Source organism: Entelurus aequoreus, linkage group LG01 (genome assembly GCF_033978785.1).
Source record: "Entelurus aequoreus isolate RoL-2023_Sb linkage group LG01, RoL_Eaeq_v1.1, whole genome shotgun sequence".
Lineage (NCBI taxonomy): Eukaryota > Metazoa > Chordata > Actinopteri > Syngnathiformes > Syngnathidae > Entelurus > Entelurus aequoreus.
This window is the reverse complement of record NC_084731.1, coordinates 375,229-393,935: the sequence shown is the minus strand read 5'-3', so window position 1 is coordinate 393,935 and position 18,707 is coordinate 375,229. Positions and strand designations below refer to the sequence as shown.

The window sequence follows — 18,707 nt, the reverse complement described above, 5'->3', positions numbered from 1 at the left end:
TTGTGACCAAGAGCATGAAAACAAGCCACCATTTATTATGAATTATAGTAAACACGTCACATTCAGTTTGATATGTGCTTTATTTGTACTTAGACTTGGAACAATTTCCCTTGTGGATCATTCAAGTTAGTCTAAGTCATGTGGAAGTTCTGTTTCTCCACTTGATTCTGCGACAAGGTGGACATGAAGTCCCACATTAGTTGGCGCTTGGGATGTATAGTCCGTGAAGGTCCAGGTGAACGCTGGCAGGGATGGCGGCCCGTGCAAGCTCCTGAAAGGTCTTGGCGTTGAGCACCAGCATGAATGGTGACATGTTGGAATCCAGAGAGATGACAGATGACAAGATCACACCTGCAGAGAAGTCACACAATGGTTACCAAGAAGGTGTCTGGTGCAGGATCATGTTGTTCACCGTCATCTTCGTCCACCGCTCCGGGCGACGCCACAAATACGGGTTCTGACGGGTAGCACTTGTCCAGTTGCCACTCCACATGTGTTCTGGTCAGAGTGTCAAACTTGATGATCTGTGGGGTGGAAGTTGTTGAAGTGTTGCAGACACTTGTGATGTCATTGCTTTAGTAACCTTGACCTTGTTGGGCTGTGGTGACCAGTCCACTCTGGAGCCATAGAAGTATCTGTACTTCTTTGCATTGAACTTGTAGTTAATGTTGGGAAGCTCTAGACCTGACCATGTACAATAGTATTCAACACTTTGGGCACGGTACCCTCAAAATTGAACCTGCTATCACCGACCTTCGAATAGAACGTCCGGCTCACAATAAATTGCACCGTCATCCTTCATGATTGCTTTGGCAGTCGTGTTGGCCAGAGTCACCAAGTTGACTCCTTTTGGAGAATCCTGTAAAACAAACACTTTGAATGCTTGTAACATTTCGCCGTAGGAACCCTGACTGCTAAAAGAGAAAGACGTACCACAATTGGCACCATAGCAAAGCATTACAATTGTTGAAGAGGTTTAAAATGCCCTTTAAAGACAACATATGCACATAAGCCAGCTCCTCATAAACCTCACTTCAGGACTTAGCCAGTTAAAAAAATCAAGCTTAATTCACATTTAAAGTGTTAATGAAATGCATTCCAGCGAGAGTTCAAAATCATTTTCTAAAATGTCAGAAAAAGTAATTTATTGCCTTTCCTTTCCTGCTTGATGCCCAGTGAGAGAATTATGTAGCAGCTTTGTGTTCATCAACGACACTTCTCTGTTCTCAGCCAGCTTTACGCTACTCATTGGCTTATGTTGCACTCAAATGCAAATAAACTATTTGTTTGACATGTGTTCATATAACTCCAAAATATGCATCTGTTTACATTCAGGTTCGAGTCCGAAACACTGAACAAAATCACAGACAGAAGTACAGCACAGGCCACAAGTTTGGACACACCTCATTCAATGCGTTTTCTTTATTTCTGACCCCATTGATAAAGCAAGAAATTCCACTACTCAACCCTGATAAAGCACACCTGTGAAGTGAAAACCATTTCAGGTGACTACCTCTTGAAGCTCATGGAGAGAATGCCAAGAGTGTGCAAAGCAGTAATAAGAGCAAAGGGTGGCTATTTTGAAGAAACTAGAATACAAAACATGTTTTTGTGACGTACATAACTCATTCCTAGTTTTGATGTGACAATCTACAATGAAAGTGTAGTAGAATTTCTGACCTTTGACCTATAGTTCATGTCTGTCAAAAATGTATGCTCATTTTGATTTCTCTTCCTCTTCTGTGGGACAAAAGTGAACTTTAAGTCGTGCCAACCTGTCTAACTGAATGTGTTGACTGTCTAAAAGATTCGAGTTGTTATGGAACAGATAGGGAAAACAAAACAAGACATTGACGCACTAACAAGAGAGATAAGAAAGGGATAAAGCCAAACGAAGAGAGTGTTTTGGGCACCATCTTTTTCATGGTGACGGGCGCGCCCGGGGGGGAAACTTTCTGTGTGCTAGACAACTCAACCCAACCATTGTACCATTTGATTATGAGTCAAATAAAACTCTTGTGTTAAATCTACTTTGGTTCTCATTGACAACCTGGACTTTCCACTACAAAATTGGCGTCACGAACTAGGATGGTCCAGAACTCTGCAAGTCAACATCCGATCCGGCTTTTCTCTCAGGCAGACAACGCTTGCACGCGCGCATCTAATAAAAGGTAAGCTATTTTGCTTATTGTGTAAAAGTTGTCTGTCTGAAGAGAAACGGGATCGGTAAGATAAAAACTGAATTTTTTTTTTCATAAAAGATAGTTCTCCAAAAACAACCTAGACTGAGGCATGTGTTGGTTGGTTTGAGTTGTATTATATGTGATCATTTGTCTGTGTGTTTGTTGAAAACTTGTAATATCTTGTTTTTAACAAATGGGGATTGTTGATAGAATTTTGGTGGTTTGGAGTGTAGAAGCATAGACGATGTGAGACGAAAAATTTCTTTTCTGCAAGTACATGGTTAGCCGGAGTTGGACACAGCGAAATTTAAGGCAAGGTTGGCTAAACTGATGTGACATTTGGCCCACACAAATTTATGACGTCTATGAAGGTCCTACGTATCTGTCTATGTGGAAGCTGCAGCCGGGTAAAAAGCCTGATATAAGGTGATCGTTCAGTGACTCCGGTAGAGGAGATCAACTGAGCCAAGTTGTCACGAATTTGGAAATTTGCTGCAGTATGGATGGATAGAGTAAGGGCTCCATATGGTAGAGCCTTGGTGAAACTATATGGACTGACCAGACACGATGTACTGTAGAAATTGAAGGGTGATTCCTGGTAATTCTACAGCGCCTTAGGCTGTTATCCGTGTTGGTCAGGAAGGAAAAGCAGGATTTGCTCCGCTGAATGGGTTAATCGCCATTATATGAGTAAGAATGACCTGCGTGTGTGTGTTATGAGACGGCCGATTCCACAAAAGCACGCGTGCATTAGTTGTTTATATTGGTCCGGACCAGGGGGGAATGTTTTGTGGGATAAAAATGTGTGTTTTTAAATTTATATATATATATCTGCGTATTTTAATAACTTTTGTGTAGCACCTGGTTTCTTATCTGTTTTAATTCTCCCTCATGCTTTTGTGAGAGTTCCCTCACGCTTTTTTCGCACCCACGCTGATCTGCAAGAGCTGGGAAATTGTTGGTTATGTGTGTGCGTGTGAGAAAATAGACAAAGTTATGTACAGAAAACACATGAGTGAATGATCCATCCATATAATTATTTTCTTTCGCTTATCAAGAGGTTGGATCGCGGAGGCAGCAGCCTAAGCAGGGAGGCTCCCCCTCGTGGGCGCTGCGAGCTAATTCCAGTCATTTGAATTTGTTTTTAACTATACTGGTGATTGTGACTGTGCGATATTACAGTTGTTTTAATTTACCAGCTCTTGCTCGCTGGTAAATTCTCTGTGTGTGAGTGACTGTGTGACGCATATAAAAAAAAAAGAGCTGGGAGACATTTTGAGATAAGAGTGTGTGCGTGTGACGAGGCTGTGTGAATGACAGCTGCGTGAGGCATTAGTTCGAAGAGGAGTGACACATAGCATTGAGCTAGGTTAGCATTGTGTTAGCATAGCATTGAGCTAGGTTAGCATTGTGTTAGCATAGCATTGAGCTAGGTTAGCATTGTGTTAGCATAGCATTGGGCTAGGTTAGCAAAAGTTTGCTTACTGAGGCATAGTAAGGCTAGGTTAGGTTAGCATTGTGTTAGCATAGCATTGGGCTAGGTTAGCAAAAGTTTGCTTACTGAGGCATAGTAAGGCTAAGTTAGCATCTAGCTTGGCATTACTAAGTGTGGTTGAACAGTTATTCTCGGTCTGTAGAGTGTGCTAGTAGTAGGTGCTTGCTAAGTCCAGTAAAATAATAGATATATGGAAAATTACACGGTTAAATATCAATAAATAAATACGGATTGTGGGACATTGAAACATTGTTTAATTCATCATTCATTTATATGTCTAGTATATTTTTTTTGGTACAGCCTTGTTGCTTATCTGATCCATCCAGTTTCTGTGTGGAAGTTGAGACAAACACACACGCACGAACATCATAGATTAGGACACACTGTAACTTTGGAATTAATAGTTATACAACAAATAAATTAATAATATTGAATTTAAATTTGAGAAAGATAAATTGATTATACATTGACATTTTAATTTTTTTAGGAATAAACACACAATAAAATAAAAGTTAAATTTATATTCTAATACATCTAAGGGCATCTGTGAAACATAGAGTCTGAAGAAGTACAGATAAGAGCCACTCAGCGCCATTGTCAAAACAAAACGTAGAGAAGCGTTAAACAAATTCTAATCAGAAGGAAGACAGACCAAAATATGAGAACTTAAGTAAACAGACAGCAAGTAAACCAGAAATAATAATGTAAATAAATAACAAAGAAAGCAAATTTCTATGTGACATTGGTGCATGTAGAATTACAAATAGAGAATAAAACTAAATGGAAATAACTGTCTGCAAGATGAGCATGACGTCATGAATTGTGCTCGGGTTAGTAATAGATAGATAGATAGACAGATAAAACGTTATTGATTCCTTCAGGAGAGTTCCCTTTGGAAGAAGAACTAAAAAGTAAACAGTAACTAATAAGGGTATAAATGGAAACAAAATAGATTCTATTAAAAGAGAAACTAGGCATTAACGACCATGATATAAAAAAAAGTATTGCACTGTTATTGTTTTGCATTCCCTGTCATCCTAGCCCCCCAAAGAGGAGTTGTACAGTGTAATGATGTATGAGACAAAGGATTTTTCATAGGCTAAACCAGTAGTTCTCAAAGGAGGGTATGGTGTTTCCGCCCGGACAAAAAAAAGGGAGGTACTTGAAGGTATGCCAAGGGGTACCTGAGATTTTAAATATTTTTAAATGCAGACAATAAAAATAAACACAGTACGGACGTTAAAAGTTAAAAGATTAAAAGATTTAGCTGAAAGATACGGAGAAACGTGAATAAAAACATTCCTTTGTTTTGGAGAGTATCACGCACAGCAGGAGGTCAGAGTGCACGCATGACAGCTTGCTCGCGCCTACTGATAGACAAATGATAGTTTAAATTAACTTATAGATAATATTTAAGTGAATTAAAAGGGTACTTAAATACACATGAAGTAGTACGTATAATCTTTGAATTAAGGTTTTTGATTAGCAATTAATGGGATAGTTAAGACTGTAATTTTAAAACGTGATATGCAAATTGAACTAACCGAGAGGATATGAAAACGATGGGTGTACATGTTTTGAGTTCCAAATTCTGGAGGAAAAAACCTCAACAAAACGTAAAACCATACAGACGGACTTGGGTGATAGCCACGGTTGTGCTAGGTCAAGCGAGGGTGGAAAGGATGTGCAGCCGGGGGACTGCCAACTTCTCTGAACAAGACAAGCTCCAAAGTTGTAGCCAGAACATGCTCACAGAAAATACAGGTGTGACAGCAGGACGAACAGCAGGATACAAACAGACCCCTGCTGGACATAAGTGTCAACGGACAATGTTCAACACAATCTTTGAAGCATTCCTTTGTGGTCAACCTGCACACACCTTGTAATGACCTGCTTACGAACTGTGCCCTGACAATTCAATACCGCACAGAAGGAACTTCCTGATGTTGCCTGACAGCACGACATCAGCTGACAACTACTGGGGACGCCTCCCAGGAACGAATGGAAGACGGGGACTGCTCCTACTGTCCTAGCACTGGCTGACGGAGGTGCGTCCGTGTGTCCTGCCACCCAAACCGCCAAAGTGTATGATCACCATTTAGACGACTCATAATAGGAGCCTTTTGACTCTTATATATGGTGGGACTCAAGGTATGGCCGCTCATGTGAACTATCCTTAAAACAATTAGAATGGTATAAGATGGACAACTAATGACCCACATTGTTCCCTCTGTCCTGCCTACGAAACAAAAAAAAATTTAGGTCAAATGATAAAACAGGGCGTAGCTGCCGCTGATTGAACCGATACGCAAATCAATTATCTCGGTTGTCTGTTAAAAACATAGCTATTGGTTGCAATTTGGACATTTCTGCTGTAGGCTACAAAGAGCTAGCAGCTACACAACAGCTGAGCTAAAACAAAATTCAAGCATATCAAATATTTATAGTTGTTTATTACATACACAAAGTCGCAGAGAGACAGAAGTCTGTAGAAAGTATTCAGTAACAAACGTGTCCGCATTAATAAACTTTCTACCACAGGAAATATACTGAACAAATACAGCAGTTACTGTCAGACTCTAATCCGGATTACCGTGTCTATCAGAGACATGGTTAAAACCCACAACACCTTTACGTTCTAATTAATGTCCCGGGGGACAAGATTACAGAAAAGACAGATCGAGTGACAAAGGGGGGAGGAATTATGATTTATGAAAGGGAAAACATTAAAAGTAGATCAATTTGAGTATGTTGAAATTAAAATCACATGTTCCTCAGAAATGTATTTCAAGGTAATTGTAGTATACCGACCGACCACAGCTAAAGACATTTTTCTTGATTCATTTTCAGACATCCTCAAACAGCATAGTATGACAGAAGTAACGTCATGGGGGACGTTAATCTGGACTGGTTAAATAAAACACGTAGAAAGAAACTTAAGGATATTATAAACGGCTTCTATATGATACAAATGATAAGCAGCCCTACTAGAATTACAATTGGATGACAAAAATTAAAGAGAACATCTGTAAATAAACGGATACAAAACCAGAAAGAAGAGTGCTAAAATAAAAATACCATTGGATTCTAATAAAGACATGAGGACTCAGCTCTCATAAGAGCAATTATAACAGGTCTAAATACAGATCGTATGTTTTCAAAAGTTTTGAGGAACAAAGGCTGACTTTCCACTACAAAATTGGCGTCACGAACAGGATTTAAAAGTTTGGAGGAACAAAAGTTACAATGTTTATGCGGAAGTCTAAGGCTGACTTTCACTTAGAATTAATCAAAGCTGTAAAAGGGAACAATAGAGAGTTATGGAAAACCAGATACAAACTTACGGAAAGAGAGCAAACAAGAAACAACACTATAACATTAAATATCAATGGCGCTACTATCGCAGACAGTCTGGACATAAGTGGTAATTTTGATGAACATTTCATCCAGTCTGTACAAACCCTGAATAAAAAATCCCTCAAAATCAGTGCAAATAATTGTCATTTATTCAGGATGGACTAATTTTAGAATTAACAAATTAAACAAAGTTAAACAAAATCTTCACTGCATTATCAGACTCACGATCTAGAGATATATATATGGGTTGGACACTATCTTCCTAAAAACATATAAGGATTGTATTATTGCTCGTATAACAACGATTGATAAATAAATCAATAACGGAAAACACTTTCCCTACCACGTCGAGAAACTGCTACTATGATTAAATCCATAAAGCAGGAAATAAAGAAGACCAGAACATGTACAGACCAATTAGCTTTCTCCATGTTATAACAAAAGGAATAGAACATTTGAAATTAAAAAGTGGCTTTGGAGCAATCAAGGCTGCTCAGATGGTCACTAAGAGGGGCATTATGTTGACACATCAATTTAATGAGTATTATATTTATCCATGAGAGCATTTTTGTTGTAAATTGTGAGGTATGGCTGTTAAAAGCTTGGTTGTTTTTATGAATGATGACAGATGTGAACAAGAGCATGTATTGTCTTTGTGTGATGATGTCAATAAGGTGTGGTTGTATTGTATATTAAGTATGTGTCCATGAAGGGGCATTTGGTGACTTTTCTTATAATTGAATACAGGCTACAGTATGATTATTTTTGATTAATTATTGATTATTATGAATGTATATATTTATTATGATTAATTAGTGTCATAATTTTAGTGCTTGATTTGTGGATCCCTTTAATTTAGGTAGCCAGGGACTACAGATGGAAAGTAGCTATTTAGATATAATCTAGTACAGAACATATCTGTTTCTGAACTTAATGTTTCTGTGCATTGTCCCATCATAGATAGACTAAATTAAATACAACTATTTAGTGAATTATTGAGGCCACAATAATTCACTAGGTGTTGTAAAATATCAAAGTACTATTGCAAAAGCGAACAGTGACCTCAAACATGACCTGTCCTCCGCCTCTGTTCTTGCTGCACTTGACTATCAGCTGTCTTTTCTTTTTCTTGGATGTTTCTGAAACTACTAATACTACTACTACTATTACTATTACTACGACTAACACTGTCCCTGTGAGAGGGACAGAGGGGGGAGGTGAGTTTGGATTGGGTCAAGTTTGAGCGTGTTGAGGTTTTATTTAATCGATATGATCAATCCGGTGCAAGGATAAAGGAACGTAATGATTTAGATTGACAATTGCAGTGGTTGGCGAAAGCAACCCCACCCTCAAAGGAGGGTGCCAATTCAATAATTAAATGTTTTGTGAATTATCTAATATCCCGACATGGTTTCCCCAAAAAGATTAGGTCAAACAACGGCACCTATTTTAAGAAAACAGGTTAATTTCTTCTTCAGTCACAAGATCAGCACTTCTCAGGACCAGCAGCTTCCTAGGAAGGTGGAAAGACCATGAGACCAAAATGGTAAGTTTGCAAAATGTAGAATTTGTGTGCCAGTTCCTCTGTGCAGATTTGAGGATGAAAGCAGCCACTCCAGATTCCCTTGCACTCGCTAAGAGGGGCACGGTCAAAGCCGATCCAGGACCAACACCCGATACCTGACTGGAAGGAACCGAGAGGAGAGACAACACCTTGCCAGCGATGACGAGAACAACTAAGGTTGCCAGCCAATATGTCCACCGGGACTCCAGCAGCTGTGGAAAGAAGTGTCGGGAGTGCCGAAGCAGCGAGGAGGCCTGAAGCAAGCCGAGGGCCTGGACCAAAGCCCCACGCCCCATACTCTGCCCCAGCCTTCCCCAAATCCCCCACAGCTCCAACTCTACCTGAGTTTTCCCCAATTTCGGCCAGCACGCACATGCCACTGAACAGTCTGCCCAATGGACTGAACCACACCCCAAGAACAGACAGAGACAGACTGTTTGAGTGGATCTCTTTCTTCACCAAGGCAGCCAAAAGCCCAACGAGGTGTCGGCAGGCCACCAGCCTGAGGCACCACCGAGCCATCCATACGAGCACTAATCGAACATGGACTCATACGAAATTCAGTTGTGTGTACAAAATCAATTGGTAACTACATTCATTGCAAATGCCGGGAAAAATAATAATGCAACAGCTTACAGTCATAAGTCTATATTAATTCTAAACCAGATCTTGTTTGATTCATTATTAATGTAAAAATACATCTTGAATAAGCATATATATATTCATCTAATTATGTTCATGATCAAAGTATTTTGGTATTACGTTACTAACTCAAAGGGTAGGCCACTAATTGTGTTCTGTGAGATGGTTTTACTGCAGGCTGGTAACAGCGATCGCTCTGAAGGAGGGTCATAGACGGAATTTTTGCCTCGTATAAAAACATTGAGGTTTTTGCCTCTATCTGCGGTAGAGATTTAATTTAGTGGTCTATATCAGAAATTGTTTTGGTCCAGGGTCTTAAGACCCTGGAAGGCGGGTATGTAGTAGAATTTCTGACCTTTGACCTATAGTTCATGTCTGTCAAAAATGTATGCTCATTTTGATTTCTCTTCCTCTTCTGTGGGACAAAAGTGAACTTTAAGTCGTGCCAACCTGTCTAACTGAATGTGTTGACTGTCTAAAAGATTCGAGTTGTTATGGAACAGATAGGGAAAACAAAACAAGACATTGACGCACTAACAAGAGAGATAAGAAAGGGATAAAGCCAAACGAAGAGAGTGTTTTGGGCACCATCTTTTTCATGGTGACGGGCGCGCCCGGGGGGGAAACTTTCTGTGTGCTAGACAACTCAACCCAACCATTGTACCATTTGATTATGAGTAAAATAAAACTCTTGTGTTAAATCTACTTTGATTCTCATTGACAACCTGGACTTTCCACTACAAAAGTAAAGATTGAATGAGGAGAAGGTGTGTCCAAACTGTTGGCCTGTAGACTCTCAACTTTCATGAGTTCAACTCAAAGATCTAAAACTTTTATGTGCACAAAACGCCTATTTCTCTCATGTTTGTCACAAAGCTGTGTTAGTGAGCATTTGTCCTCTGCTGAGATAATCCATTCACTTTATGGCATATCCAGATGCTGACTAGACAGCATGATTATTACCCAGGTGCACCTTAGGCTGGCCACGATGAAGACACCCTAAAATGTGCAGGGTTTTTTCAGGCCATGGATGAGAACATATGAAAAGGCATGCTGACTGCAGACCTTGTTCAATCTTCTACCTGAAAGTGTTTCAGAGAATTTGACAGTACATCCAAGCTGTCCTTACAAGTGCAGACTATGTATCCACATCAGCCCAGGACCGGACCACCATCTGGCATCTTCACCCTCAAGATGGTCTGCAACCAGTCAGTCGCTAACCACTATGGATGCTGCACCCTAGAATTGGTCAGTTTTCATCTTTCTTTGCCTGCCTTAAGTTGCCTCTGGAGCTCAGCTCTTGGTGTCTCATGTCCAAGGCCTTCAGTTCTTGTCTTTGTTCCAAGGCCTTCAGTTCTTGTCTTTGTTCCAAGGCCTTCAGTTCTTGTCTTTGTTCCTCCGCCACGTCAGTCAGTACTGCCATCTTTGTTGTAACAGTTGCTTTGCAACTAGTGGTGGGGTCTTGGTACAGGCAGCTTATATGTGATGGACAACAAACACTTACCTTTTACACTGTAAAATGGTACTTTTTGGTGTGGCACACTTGTACAACGAGCATGCCATCGGATAAGATGGATGGATTATCAAAGGAGAAGTTTGTCACAAACCACATTTGTGCACAATAATTGAGAGAAATACTCCCTTCCTGTACACAGACATGGGAGCTAGAACTGTTTTATTAATGCTACCTTTTGTTTGGTTTAGTATAAAAGGAACAGGTAACACAAATTTAAAAAAGTCATAAAAAATGATTCATCCTCACTTTTTCCACATTTTGTTACATTACAGCCTCATTCTTAATTGGAATACATAGATTTGTGTCCTCAACAATACCCCAAAACAACAAAAACTCATGTTCAGTAGTATTCACAGCCTTTGCTAAATACTTAGTTGATGCACCTTTGGCAGCAATTACACCTCAAGTCTTTTTGAGTACGATGCCACCATCTTGGCACACCTATCTTTGGCTGTGTGATCCATTCTTCTTTGCAGCGCCTCTCTAGCAGCATCAGGTTGGATGTTGGTTTTCATCCAGGATGTCTCTGTACTTGGCTGCATTCATCTTAGTCTAGTCAGGGAGGTGACCAAGAACCTGATGGTCACTCCGTCAGAGCCATTTCTTATTCAAATGTTTGCCAAAATACACCTGAAAGACTCAGACCATGAACAACTAAATGATCGGGTCTGATGAGACAAAGATTGAAGTATTTGGTGTGTGTGCCAGACATGATGTTTGGAAGAAACCAGGGACCGATCCTATTCAGGTCAATACCATCCCTGCAGTGAAGCATGGTGGAGGCAGCATCAGATGATGTTCTTCAGATGAAGGAACTGGGAGACATTCGGGATCAAAAGCAACACTTCCCAACCTAAGAGGAATGGATCACACAGCCAAAGATAGGTGTGCCAAGATGGTGGCATCGTAGTCAAAAAGACTTGAGGTGTAATTGCTGCCAAAGGTGCATCAACTAAGTATTGAGCAAAGACTGAATAGTGTGAAAATGCTCATGCATTTCTCATTGTGATTTTACCTTATTGACATTTAGTGGGAGGATGAACCTCTGGCAGACGGGCGGTGAGGAGCTGGCATTGGACTCAAGGAAGCTGCTGGTGTTCTTTCTCAAGTTGTCCATGTAGAACATGTCGTACAGATTACTGTCCTTATAGGTGATGAGGTCAAACAGCACGTGGCCGTCCTCCTCGTAGGCGTTAATGTGATGGAACACCACCAGAGCGGCGCCATAGAATTGACTGGAAACTCTCTTCCCCGTCCTGCGGTTGATCAGGTGGAACCAAGTCTGGAAGGAGCAGAGAGTTGTGTTGCAATGATGGTGATAGTGTTCAACTCACAGAGTCAGACTGAGTTGTGTTGCAATGATGGTGATAGTGTTCAACTCACAGAGTCAGACTGAGTTGTGTTGCAATGATGGTGATAGTGTTCAACTCAGAGTCATCCTTGTCAAACTTTAGACTGCGTTGTGTTGCAATGATGGTGATAGTGTTCAACTCACAGTCATCCTTGTCAAACTTTAGACTGAGTTGTGTTGCAATGATGGTGATAGTGTTCAACTCACAGAGTCATCCTTGTCAAACTTTAGACTGAGTTGTGTTGCAATGATGGTGATAGTGTTCAACTCACAGAGTCATCCTTGTCAAACTTTAGACTGAGTTGTGTTGCAATGATGGTGATAGTGTTCAACTCACAGAGTCAGACTGAGGTGTGTTGCAATGATGGTGATAGTGTTCAACTCACAGAGTCATCCTTGTCAAACTTTAGACAGTTTCCCCAGTTCATTCCACGAAAGTAGGCGGTGGCCAGTTTGACCAGGTCTAGTTTGAAAGGCTGCTCCACGAAAACGATGAAGTTCTCGGTCATGCCAAAGCTGTGGAAGTAGCTTGGGAACAAGGTGGAGCGAAAAGGTAGTGAGCCCACCTGTTGCACCTTCTGAAGGGCTGGTGTTTTCTGTGCACTACCTAAAGAAAGAAATATATAGTCACACTGGAGCCAGGTGGAAACACCCCACGTGAGCTTTCAGCTAAGACGGGTTGTTTCTTGAGCTCAACAAATGTAGCTACCAACCAGGCACGATGATGCAATACAGCTAGCCTGAATAGCATGTTAGCAGTCATTAGCTTGCAGTCATGCACTGACCAAATATGCCTGATTAGCACTCCAACAAGTCAATAACATCAACAAAGCTCACCTTTGTGCATTCACGCACAATATAAAACGTTTGGTGGACAAAATGAGACAAAGGAGTGGCATGAACCACGTCTTTATGCGGCAGCGTCGGAGAAAGTTGTAGATGTAAACAAACTGGTGCGTCACAGTCCACACAACTATGGTGAGTTCAAGGACCGCCAAAATGAGTAGGACAAAACGGCGCTGGCCAAATAGTGTCATCAGTGAAGCATGTTGGATATAAACGCTGGCACTTCTCACAATTAGTCATGTTTGTCCTCCAACTAAATATATATTCTTGTCCTTCACCTTTTCACATTTTCATACATTTTGGAAACATGAGTGTTTAGAATCACAATCAGAGGGTGGCGCCAAACACACGCAAGCGGCTCAAAGACACGCAAGCGGCTCAAAGACACGCAAGCGGCTCAAAGAGGCGCAAGCGGCTCAAAGACACGCAAGCGGCTCAAAGAGACGCAAGCGGCTCAAAGAGACGCAAGCGGCTCAAAGAGACGCAAGCGGCTCAAAGAGACGCAAGCGGCTCAAAGAGGCGCAAGCGGCTCAAAGAGACGCAAGCGGCTCAAAGAGACGCAAGCGGCTCAAAGAGGCGCAAGCGGCTCAAAGAGGCGCAAGCGGCTCAAAGAGGCGCAAGCGGCTCAAAGAGGCGCAAGCGGCTCAAAGAGGCGCAAGCGGCTCAAAGAGACGCAAGCGGCTCAAAGAGGCGCAAGCGGCTCAAAGAGACGCAAGCGGCTCAAAGACACGCAGGCGGCTCAAAGACACGCAGGCGGCTCAAAGAGACGCAGGCGGCTCAAAGAGACGCAGGCGGCTCAAAGACACGCAGGCGGCTCAAAGACACGCAGGCGGCTCAAAGACACGCAAGCGGCTCAAAGACACGCAGGCGGCTCAAAGAGACGCAGGCGGCTCAAAGAGACGCAGGCGGCTCAAAGACACGCAGGCGGCTCAAAGAGACGCAGGCGGCTCAAAGAGACGCAGGCGGCTCAAAGACACGCAGGCGGCTCAAAGACACGCAGGCGGCTCAAAGACACGCAGGCGGCTCAAAGAGACGCAAGCGGCTCAAAGAGACGCAAGCGGCTCAAAGAGACGCAAGCGGCTCAAAGACACGCAAGCGGCTCAAAGAGGGGCAAGCGGCTCAAAGAGGGGCAAGCGGCTCAAAGAGGTGCAAGCGGCTCAAGGACACGCAAGCGGCTCAGAGAGGGGCAAGCGGCTCAAAGAGGCGCAAGCGGCTCAAAGAGACGCACGCGGCTCAAAGAGGGGCAAGCGGCTCAAAGAGACGCAAGCGGCTCAAAGACACGCAAGCGGCTCAAAGACACGCAAGCGGCTCAAAGAGGGGCAAGCGGCTCAAAGAGGGGCAAGCGGCTCAAAGAGACGCAAGCGGCTCAAAGAGACGCAAGCGGCTCAAAGAGGCGCAAGCGGCTCAAAGAGGCGCAAGCGGCTCAAAGAGGCGCAAGCGGCTCAAAGACACGCAAGCGGCTCAAAGACACGCAAGCGGCTCAAAGACACGCAAGCGGCTCAAAGACACGCAAGCGGCTCAAAGACACGCAAGCGGCTCAAAGAGGGGCAAGCGGCTCAAAGAGGGGCAAGCGGCTCAAAGAGAGGCAAGCGGCTCAAAGAGGGGCAAGCGGCTCAAAGAGGGGCAAGCGGCTCAAAGAGGGGCAAGCGGCTCAAAGAGGGGCAAGCGGCTCAAAGAGGGGCAAGCGGCTCAAAGAGGGGCAAGCGGCTCAAAGAGACGCAAGCAGCTCAAAGAGATGCAAGCGGCTCAAAGACACGCAAGCGGCTCAGAGAGGGGCAAGCGGCTCAAAGAGGTGCAAGCGGCTCAAAGAGACGCAAGCGGCTCAAAGAGACGCAAGCGGCTCAAAGACACGCACGCGGCTCAAAGAGGGGCAAGCGGCTCAAAGACACGCAAGCGGCTCAAAGAGACGCAAGCGGCTCAAAGAGGTGCAAGCGGCTCAAAGACACGCAAGCGGCTCAGAGAGGTGCAAGCGGCTCAAAGAGACGCAAGCGGCTCAAAGACACGCACGCGGCTCAAAGAGGGGCAAGCGGCTCAAAGACACGCAAGCGGCTCAAAGACACGCAAGCGGCTCAAAGAGGGGCAAGCGGCTCAAAGAGACGCAAGCGGCTCAAAGAGACGCAAGCGGCTCAAAGACGCGCAAGCGGCTCAAAGAGGTGCAAGCGGCTCAAAGACACGCAAGCGGCTCAAAGAGACGCAAGCGGCTCAAAGACACGCAAGCGGCTCAAAGAGACGCAAGCGGCTCAAAGACACGCAAGCGGCTCAAAGAGACGCAAGCGGCTCAAAGAGACGCAAGCGGCTCAAAGAGGGGCAAGAGGCTCAAAGAGGGGCAAGCGGCTCAAAGAGACGCAAGCGGCTCAAAGAGACGCAAGCGGCTCAAAGAGACGCAAGCGGCTCAAAGAGACGCAAGCGGCTCAAAAAGACGCAAGCGGCTCAAAGAGACGCAAGCGGCTCAAAGAGACGCAAGCGGCTCAAAGAGACGCAAGCGGCTCAAAGACACGCAAGCGGCTCAAAGAGGGGCAAGCGGCTCAAAGAGGGGCAAGCGGCTCAAAGAGACGCAAGCGGCTCAAAGAGACGCAAGCGGCTCAAAGAGGGGCAAGCGGCTCAAAGACATGCAAGCGGCTCAAAGACACGCAAGCGGCTCAAAGACACGCAAGCGGCTCAAAGAGGGGCAAGCGGCTCAAAGACACGCAAGCGGCTCAAAGACACGCAAGCGGCTCAAAGACACGCAAGCGGCTCAAAGAGGGGCAAGCGGCTCAAAGACACGCAAGCGGCTCAAAGACACGCAAGCGGCTCAAAGAGGGGCAAGCGGCTCAAAGAGACGCAAGCGGCTCAAAGACACGCAAGCGGCTCAAAGACACGCAAGCGGCTCCAAGAGGGGCAAGCGGCTCAAAGAGGGGCAAGCGGCTCAAAGAGACGCAAGCGGCTCAAAGAGACGCAAGCGGCTCAAAGACACGCAAGCGGCTCAAAGAGACCCAAGCGGCTCAAAGAGACCCAAGCGGCTCAAAGAGACGCAAGCAGCTCTAGAGTCGCAGGTTGCCGACCCCCAGCTAAGGTAAGAAGAGAGACTACCTGAAGCATCAGCTAAGCTAAGGTAAGGTAAGGTAAGCTAAGGTAAGAAAAGAGACTACCTGAAGCATCAGCTGGCACTTTAAAGATGACATACTTGGGTGGGCCCAGGCCTAAGATGGCGGTGCCCATGTTGTACGTGCTGCCATCGTGGTCGTAGTGCGGGTGTGCCGTGGCCAGGTTGATAGCAATGTGATTCCTGTAGTTGATCTGAAGAACAAACACAACTTGTAGAGCACACCTTCAAATGTGGGAGTCTTGGACTGGAACTTGTAGACCACACCTTCAAATGTGGGAGTCTTGGACTGGAACTCACCCTGCCGATGGTCTCCAAAGTAAGAGGATCAATCTGGTTCAGGTAGTTGATCTCAGACGAGGCGTAATAGTCCTGACCGTAGCGCACAATGTTGATCAGGTTGTTGTCGGTAAAGTCGGGAACAATGTTGCACAGGTGTGTCAGTGCTCTGGTGACAATGTTGCACAGGTGTGTCAGTGCTCTGGTGACAATGTTGCACAGGTGTGTCAGTGCTCTGGTGACAATGTTGCACAGGTGTGTCAGTGCTCTGGTGACAATGTTGCACAGGTGTGTCAGTGCTCTGCTGACAATGTTGCACAGGTGTGTCAGTGCTCTGCTGACAATGTTGCACAGGTGTGTCAGTGCTCTGCTGACAATGTTGCACAGGTGTGTCAGTGCTCTGCTGACAATGTTGCACAGGTGTGTCAGTGCTCTGGTGACAATGTTGCACAGGTGTGTCAGTGCTCTGGTGACAATGTTGCACAGGTGTGTCAATGCTCTGGTGACAATGTTGCACAGGTGTGTCAGTGCTCTGGTGACAATGTTGCACAGGTGTGTCAGTGCTCTGGTGACAATGTTGCACATGTGTGTCAGTGCTCTGGTGACAATGTTGCACAGGTGTGTCAATTCCAATTAGCCCACGTACAGTACGCAGAGAGCTTCATGGAATGGGTTTCCATGGCCGAGCAGCTGCATCTAAGCCATACATCACCAAGTCCAATGCAAAGTGTGGGATGCAGTGGTGTAAAGGACATCACCACTGGACTCTAGAGCAGTGGAGACGCCTTCTCTGGACTGATGAATCACACTTTTACATCTGATGGACCAGTCTGGCTTTGGAGGTTGCCAGGAGAACGCTACATTTCACACTGCATTGTGCCCAGTGTGACATTTGGTGGAGGAGGAATTATGGTGTGGGGTTGTTTTTCAGGACTTGGGCTTGGCCCCTTAGGTGGACTGACATCATACTGAATAGGATGGCACTTCAAGTTCATATGTGAGTCAAGGCAGGTGGCCAAATACTTTTGGCAATATAGTGTATATATACACTATATATACTGTATATATACAGTATATATAGTGTATATATACTGTATATATACAGTATATATAGTGTATATATACACTATATATACTGTGTATATATACACTATATATAGTGTATATACAGTATAGTCTGCAGTGTGTTTGTCAGGACAAGATATAAAGATGAGGGCACACAAGATCTAAAGATGAGGGCACAGCACACACCTGGAGAAGATGTTCTTGCAGGGGTCAGGGTAGACCATGGTCCCAAACTCTGACACCACAATCCTGTCAGCCTGCACGTTTCTTTTGTACGTTTGGCTCTTTAGGAACTTACTTCTGTAGAACACCTCACCTGCAACACCAGTCTCATATCAATGTTGTTGTATTAGGATCAAACACCAGTCTGATATCAATGTTGTTGTATTAGGATCAAACACCAGTCTGATTACAATGTTGTTATATTGGGATCAAACACCAGTCTGATATCAATGTGGTTATATTGGGATCAAACACCAGTGTGATATCAATGTAGTTGTATTGGGATCAAACAGCAGTGTGATATCAATGTAGTTATATTGGGATCAAACAGCAGTGTGATATCAATGTGGTTGTATTGGGATCAAACAGCAGTGTGATATCAATGTAGTTGTATTGGGATCAAACAGCAGTGTGATATCAATGTGGTTGTATTGGGATGATGTGATATCAGAGATGATTGAGTGATATCAACTCACCATCCTTGAAGGTAAAACTGTGTATGAGTGACATTCCATCAAACCAGTGGTTGTATCGTGACTCTCCCACTGAGAACACACCCGGGCCGTTCCTCAGCAGGGTGCCCTGCAGCCATGATGGCACACCACCTGACAACAGCACAGGTCAAAGGTCACAGCCATGATGGCACACCACCTGACAACAGCACAGGTCAAAGGTCATAGGAAGCATGAAAGCCCAGGTCAAAGGTCATGGTCACAGCAACAGCAAGCATGAAAGCCCAGGTTAAAGGTCATGGTCACAGCAAGCATGAAAGCCCAGGTCAAAGGTCATGGTCACAGCAAGACATATGGTAAAAAGTGATTGTGAGTGAAATATTTCTCACCTGTCACCTGAGCTCTCACCTGCTCAGGTGTTTCCTTCCCGTTCTCTGTGAACAATCTTTGCATTTCTGACTGACTGACTGCTTGTCTCTACTCTACTCTACTCACACACACACTCTGTGGGCGTGTTGACATGAGTGGGCACGTGACATGAGTGGGTGTGTGGACATGATGGATATATCATATATATATATATATATATATATATATATATATATATATATATATATATATATATATATATATATATATATTTATATACATAT

General features: G+C 44.0%; 1 protein-coding gene across 2 annotated transcripts; it reads right to left on the bottom strand.

The window, feature by feature from the left end:
• Nucleotides 1-61: 61 nt before the first annotated feature.
• On the bottom strand, nt 62-18,561 carry bco1l (beta-carotene oxygenase 1, like). Of its 2 annotated transcripts, XM_062041388.1 has the most exons (12): nt 18,444-18,561; nt 18,079-18,207; nt 17,567-17,696; nt 16,337-16,484; nt 16,083-16,230; nt 12,675-12,715; nt 12,495-12,584; nt 11,773-12,039; nt 754-859; nt 590-684; nt 413-524; nt 62-351 (listed from the first exon to the last, which is right to left on the bottom strand). In XM_062041388.1, the coding sequence occupies exons 1-12, from the start codon at nt 18,505-18,507 to the stop codon at nt 197-199; spliced, it is 1,485 nt and encodes a 494-aa protein (XP_061897372.1). In that variant the 5' UTR covers nt 18,508-18,561; the 3' UTR covers nt 62-196. The 2 variants fall into 2 exon arrangements, with proteins under 2 accessions (XP_061897372.1, XP_061897364.1); XM_062041380.1 differs by having other exon boundaries at nt 12,495-12,715.
• Between the last annotated feature and the right edge of the window lie 146 nt (nt 18,562-18,707).

Excerpts from the sequence above, each read along its gene's own strand:
- bco1l (XM_062041380.1), bottom strand. The coding sequence starts at position 18,507 with ATGCAAAGATTGTTCACAGAGAACGGGAAGGAAACACCTGAGCAGGTG. Across the intron at positions 18,208-18,443 it reads GGTGAGAGCTCAGGTGACAG|GTGGTGTGCCATCATGGCTG; the intron begins GTGAGAAATATT and ends TGCTGTTGTCAG. Across the intron at positions 17,697-18,078 it reads CAGTTTTACCTTCAAGGATG|GTGAGGTGTTCTACAGAAGT; the intron begins GTGAGTTGATAT and ends CTGGTGTTGCAG.